The following is a 7,377-nucleotide window of genomic DNA, read 5'->3' on the forward strand; positions in this document are numbered from 1 at the left end:
CACCGATTTAACATCACTGTTTGATAACTATCTAATTATTATAGTGTAGTCTTATGACCAAGACGGGTCTGATCTTCCTTTCTCTGCGGCGACAGAAATCAATGTTCAAGACCCATCTCTTAAATGACAAGTAATAGAAAACGCTATATTGTTCAATATTGGCTGTAGCCTGTCGACTTAACTCATTACAAAGATATCGTCATGTGCGGGTTAATATATCCGTTCAGAGTTTTTGTTGTTTCAGAGGTTAAATGAGGGGTTAACCCTCTTTAATCCTTCTACTAACCCATTTTCATACTGGCCCTAAGTGTTTGAAATTAATCTACTACATATTGAGATTTTGAAATTAGTCTTCCAAATCTGATAGATATTCTGAAACTAGTATCTCCAACCTTATAATCTACTACTAAGAGGGACTGATTTCAAAACATTTAAATAATTTAGGAAACTAATTTCAAAATATGAAGATTTGAGCGTCTAATTTCAACATACCTAAGGAGACTAATTCCAAAACATGAAAATTTGGGGACTAAGTAAAAAATATGAAAGGTTCGAGAGACTAATATGAGAAAAATAAAAATCCAAGAAACTATTGTCTCTGATTTGTTTTTTGGTTTGTTGACTCTCAGCGCAGAACTTAATCAGATCACATGTCTAATCATGGACTCTTAAGTTTTGCATATTATCACAAAATACAGGAGTAAACGGCCTTAACTTTTTTCATAAAAAAAACCTATAAAACAAAATGGTGTTTCATCAACACCGATCTGGAAATAAATATTGCAATCAAATTTATATTTCAATTGCTTGGTTTGATTATAAAAGGTAAATAAACTTCCAATTTATAAAATGTTAAGGCTAGTTTGATGAGAGCAAAAAAGAAAACTTAAAAAAAGTTCAACTCAGAAAAAATATATTTTATGCACCAAATAATTAAGAGAGTTATCCATACTTGTGTTTTCTTATATAATGAAAGGCTAGATTATTAGATTGGTGTTGATGACAGTTATCAATCAGGGGGTTTGCGAGTGGATTAAAAGAGTGTTAAAGTCCTCAAGCTTATTTGAATGGCAAGTTCGGCAGCCTGCAATCCTCCCCTGCACATAAAAAACTTGTTAGAGGTCGGAGTTGGGTTCTCCAGTTATTCCTCCAACGGTCAAGTCAATATACGAACTTGAAAGGGAAATTGTGAGATGATGAAAATCTCAAAATTGTGTCAAATAACCAGAAAGTTACCTTAAACTGCATGGCTATATTTTATAGAGGATCAGAAGGGCAGATAGATAACTTGGGCCGAGTCCAGGCAGACAGTTGACTCGGCAGACAACTGACAGGTGTCGGCCATTGGCGAAGATGGGTCATCTAGGTGGTTAGTGCCAAGTGACAGCAGCGCTTGGTGCTGAAGGAGCCTGATAAGCCCTAAAGACTTTAAAGACTAGAGCAATGATGACTTTGTTAGAGTAGTTAATGTAAGGACAGACAACTGTTAGCGCGGGATTCGAGAAAACTACCACCTCTTCAGTCGTCCGGCTGAAGGCCAACAAACACCATCTTTTTAGCCAGCTACGCAAGTTGTCGACTGATATAAAGGGTCGAGTGTGGATTATTCGCAGAGGTGATTGGTTGGGTTGGATGACAAGTACTACCTTTTTACTTGGCTACGCAGGTTGTCTGCCAATAGAGTCAACCACATGGGTAGCTCGAGTCGTCCGAGTTATACACAAGTTTGATTAGCCTTTTGTGCGGGACACGTGTTAGTTTCCAAGGGAGGTTAACACTAAGATATTTTCATGTTATAACGATTGGTATTTTTAGTAGGACCATGTTTATAATATGATGTCTTTTCGTTCGCTAGCAATATTATGATATTAATATCAATATTTGACGTCAATTGGGCATTATTTTATATGAAAATAATAATTAGCCTTGTATTATTTATATCGAAAAATAACCAGATTGGTAATTATTTTGATATTAATGTCATAAATATGATAATATTGCCGATGAAAGAAAAGTATCATATTATAAACTGGGTCCTACCAAAAATGCTAATTTGATGATCTAGCTTATAGTAAAATCACCAAATTTTTACACTTAACAAGACACTGAACCTTCATTGAGCATACATCTATCATTATCTGAGATTTGAAGCTGATTTCCTCCCAACAGTTAATTTTTTTTTCTGAACTTTATTTTTGCAGCAAACCAACCAGTGAACATCCTGTTACACCCTAACCCCATGCACCCTTTTCAAGTCAGCAAGCTCCACTCTAGCACACCCAAATACAATCCTAGCCGTCGGATCCTGATCAACTTCATCAGGCATCTCCACGCTCTCCCATTTCCCTCCGTCAATTTCCCAAAACACCGCCCCGCGTCTAAAATCTCCCGGGTTGTAAAAATACCCGTAGTCCCCCACCAACCCGAACCCGATAGTAGTCAACCCGAAACCCGAACCCGCTAACCCCTCGACCAACTCCTCCGGCATCCTCCCAATCTCCGTAAATTTTATGAGATCCAAACAGAAACCCACTTCCCATATCTTTAAGCTAACCGGATCCGGATCCGAACCCGATAATCCAACAAGAAGAAGCCTTCCGTTTGAGAATCCAATAGCAGAGACACGAGTCGCGCGGTCTGGTTTCAGCTCGCACGTGCGAGACCACTTCCCTGTTGACTGATCGAACGAACTGAAGACACCGGAGTCTTTGTCGAGGACGTACAGCAGCTTAGCCGACGTGGCGGAGGAGAGCCACGTGGCGGAAGATGACCGGGCTAAGTCCTCTGGTATTTGGTCGCAGAGGGTCCAGCTCGTGGTGGGATCGGCGAGGTTGAAAACCTCGACCGCACGTGCGACGTTCTCGAAGTCGCACGCGCCGCCGGCGACGACGACGCAGGACCCAACTTGGGCGACGACTGGGTCAACGCGGGAGACACGTGGGGGAGGAAGGTGGATCCACGTGGAGCCGAAGGGGTGATTGGAGAGGGAGAGGCGGGAGGGAGAGAGGGAGTAGAGAGATTTTGGAGGGAGGAGCGGATAGGGCACGTGAGGGAGCGACGGGGGGATGGGCCCCACGTGGCGGGAGTGGGGGGTCGTATGCGAGGGAGGCACGTGGGAGGTGGAGGAGGAGAAGGGGTTTCAGGCGGCGGCGAAGGGAGGCGCGGCGGCGAGGCACCACGCGCGGAAACTCTCGGAGGCGGGAGAGGTCGAGGTATGCACGTGCGAGATTACGGATTCGAGAATGTCGCCGCAGAGAAGAGTGGAACCGGCACGTGATACTCTGTGATCTTCTACTTGTTCTTGATTCTTCATCTTCCTATCTTTTGATTTCTTTTTCCGACTCTCGTTAGATTTGTTTGATGGATGCGGTCTCTTTTATAGCGCACAGGGAGGAATTATTGTTCTTTTCTCATTTAGCCCCTCGCAGCTTTAATAATTTGCAGCAAGTCCTTAAAATCATTAAAATTGCTATCCGATCTCGTTAATCTTGCATCTTACTAGTGCTACCTTGCGTGGAGGAATTAATTTAATTTGAAACGTCTTATAAAAATTGAGGGAATTGGATAACAATTTCAATGATTGAAGGTGCTAGTTTTGAAATAACTAGATTCGGGGGATTTAATAACAAATTTAAAGATTTGAGGAAATGATAGCAGAAACACCTTATAAAGATGTGGGTCTTTCAAATGAAGGAAAATAAAATAATTTTCTATTACAGAATGGTTGAGAATTAAATTGTCGTTTACGAGACGTGCTGCGTGCATGTCACTTGTGTTGTATACTCTACGATGAGATAAGACGATTGAGAAGTAAATTATACGTGATCATGATGCATATGTGATATGTGATGTATAATAATACCTAATTAGTTGAAGATAAGATGGTATGGAAAACTGAAAGTAAGTTTTGGACTATCATGTATACTAGTATTAAGCACACGCATTACTGTGGCTATTATTTATTGAAGAATATTTGTCGCCAAATTGATAATATGGTTTTTATATATAATTATTTATAGAAATTTTAGGGATTATCTTTTTACGTACTATTATTTACAACGTGAATTTTCGAACCAGTTATTAAAATAATACACAAATTAGTAAGTTTTATTAATGTTCTATAACAGAGGCAAAAAAGATTTATATTTGTGAAATGTTTAGTAAAGATTAAATTCATCATTTGCAAAAAAAAAAAAAATATGAAAAATGTTTTCAAGGTTAAAAAATATTACTTCAACTTGATAAAGGGCCAAATAAATTCACTTTAGCATATAAAACATGTTTAAGATTAAGAAAATTACACGGTACATGAACATTGTTCATAGGAAAAAATTCATTACAATCCGAACAATATTGTTAATGCTGAAATTTTTACTATAAGATGAACAATAAATTTAATATTATGAATCATCCTTTAGCAAGAATAGTGTTTATTGTAGCATAAATAGTAGTTTAAAGTTTTACTTTTAAGTTAAAAACTAGTGTGCACCCTGTGTAAAGCATGACCTTCATTTTTTATTTCCACTACAGTAATTCTGTATCTAAATACATTTTTTTGCAAAGTGCTACAGTAACATTTTTTAAATGCTAGAGTACCTCGTCTAAGCTACAGTAATAATGCTAGGTAATGTTTTTAAACGCTGCAGTTCCCGCTTGTGTTACAGTAATAATGTTACAGTACTTATTGTGTGCATGAATAGTAAATCTTAGATCCTCATGTTTGTGCTACAGTAACGAAGCTACAGTATTGTTGATGCTCAATATCAAACAGAATAATCTAGAAGAGGATGGTTGCAGAGTGATGAAGGATGATGGAGGGGCCACTCCCTTCTTCGACTTTATGCCTGTTTTTTGAACGAGGGCTTGATGTCCACGCTACACAAACAAGAAGAATCTGTGAGAGGGCGGGGCCGATTCCCCCGTGGTTCCTCCCGACGGTCAAGTTAGTAAAACTCGAGTGGGGAAGCGGAAGGTCAAGAGCCGATGTGGTTCTTAAGGTGGCAATGTCTTTGCCCAGAGGATCTACATGAGCTCCTCTGTCTAGACAAAGAACTATGTGTTCTTGTCCTTGTGCCATGTATGCTTTAGGGGGTTTAGATTGCGAATCGAACCTGGTCGCTATGGCGAATAGCATTTCTATATAAAGAGGGTATCCGTTCACAGATTGGTCACCTCGGCCATGCAAAATGATGGTGACCAAGTGTGAGCTGGAAGGTGAGTCATCCTTTGCTCTACATGTGTCGACTGACGACAAGAGCGGAAGTCACTTCGTCACGGGAGAGGGTGTCTCCGTATTTTTTGGGAAATGATTGATAGCGTGGCAGAAGGAATATGGGCATACCGAATCATCCCTCGCTTTGGAAGTCACTTCGGCATGGGAGAGGGTGTCTCCGCATTTTTCTGGAAGTGATTGAGCTGACAAGTCATGGAGACCTATCAGACCAAAATTTAGATAAGACTTTTCTGAGGTGGAGTGAGGTGTCGACATATGCTCTGGGATAGAGGCTTAGGGCTGAGGCCGAGTTATCAACTTAATTGGTAGCAGGGAATGCCCCTCCAGTTGTTTCTGAGAATTGCCCAGTGAGTGGTCGAGTGCCCTAAGTAGGGTCGCCCTTGATGATAGGGTCGACCAATACTGCTTTTCACGTCGATTCAGGAGTATCAGCCTATCTGACTGGTTGGAATGTCATCTCGTCTCAGCTAATAACCGTCACTCGAGTCGATATAAAGATGTCGACTCGTCTGGGAGGCCAGGATCCATCGTGCCGACCAATATCACCTTTGGTGTCGACACCAGAGAGTCGGCTTGATGAGTCGGTGGGGCCGAGGCCTCTGTGATTGTGCCTTGGGTTTATCACTGATAAGGTACCAAGGTCTTGTAATTAGCCATGATGGCCCAGTTAGACTGGAGGGTTCGACCATATGTTTTGCCTTGCGCTTACCTTGATAAAGAGCCAAGGGCTTGAAATTCGACTGAAGAGTCGTTGTGCCTTGGGTTTACCCCTGAAAATATACCAAGGGATTGAAATTCGACTGATGAGTCGAATGCCTAGAACTCTTGAGAGTTGACTAGGGCTTTCCTTCTCCTAAGGCAGAGAGACGACTGTGGGAGTCGGCCAAATGGTTGAGTTTGTTTTGCCAGGACTCTTATCGTTTCATTTTGCAAATATCCGTATCTTGGGTGAGTGAACACCATAACAAGTGTTTTTACCGTCGTATTTCTGCTACAGTAATTCTGTATCAAAATATAGTTTTTGCAAGTGCTACAATAACATGTTTTAAATGCTATAGTCTCCCGCCTGAACTACAGTAATAATGCTACGATAATGTTTTTAAACATTATAGTTCTCGCATGCGCTACAATAATAATGCTACAATAACTTATTGTAGTATGAATAATGAATCTTGGATCATCCTGTTTGTGTTGTAGTTACAATGCAACAATACTTTAAATGTAGTATTTAGTATAGCATGAATAGTAAATCTTGAATCCTCCCGTTATTATAGAGAAATAGATTAGTAGATACATGCTTAAGATTTGATCAAATGTAAGAAGTGCTATCGAAAAGTAAACATTGATGGGAACAAGTCGGGGAATAAGTACCGTTAGGATACAAATAAATTATTCCGGATAAAAAAGATGGAAAATGCTTATAGAGAGGCACTAGAGGCACACCCTCTATCACACCTCCAACCACACCATCTCTCTCGCTATAGTGCACAGGGCCCACATGAGATTTTATTTAATAAAATCTCATGTGGGCCCGGTGCACTGTAGCGAGAGAAATGGTGTGGTTGGAGGTGTGGCAGAAAGGTGTGCCTCTATCATTTCTAATGCTTATATGACTGAAAGTAGAGTGGTGATTTTGGAATGATGGGTTTATAATTACCAGTGGTCTAGAGCCCAATCCAAAATTATTGAGTATTTGTGAGCTGGGTAATATATTCATGTAATTTCAGTGATATCTATGTTTCAAGAAATACAAATCCGTCAATAGTAGTTATTTTTAGAACGATTATTACCTGCCCCTAGAACAGATGGATGATTATATAACTTTATAAAAGTAAAATTTTGTCTCCAATGCATACAAGTTGCAATATAATTAGTATAAGAAACAATTTAACGCTGGCTCTGCACTTGTTAATGTCGAGGTCGGTGGATCTCATAATCAAAAGTCGCGTAAACCTAATTTAAGATACATTAGGAATTGACCCATTACTTCTTACGAGAGAGACAATAACAAAAGTGGGAACAAGGAATTACTATTTTAATTACAAGTTGTAGTAGGGGGCGCAAGGATTCTACACGTCCATAATTAAATTTTTTATAAAATACATAGAATAAATATCATTCATGAGTTTGCTAAGTAGGAGCTA

General features: G+C 39.9%; 1 protein-coding gene across 1 annotated transcript; it reads right to left on the reverse strand.

Annotated features, from left to right (window-relative positions):
• Positions 2,045-3,079, reverse strand: LOC109842318 (F-box/kelch-repeat protein At1g23390; the record flags this gene model as incomplete). The annotated part of the gene is made up of 1 exon (XM_020411211.1): positions 2,045-3,079. A coding segment is annotated over one exon (855 nt), but the record flags the coding sequence as incomplete, so codon positions are not given.

This window comes from Asparagus officinalis, chromosome 5, assembly GCF_001876935.1.
Source record: "Asparagus officinalis chromosome 5, Aspof.V1, whole genome shotgun sequence".
Classification (NCBI taxonomy): Eukaryota; Viridiplantae; Streptophyta; class Magnoliopsida; order Asparagales; family Asparagaceae; genus Asparagus; species Asparagus officinalis.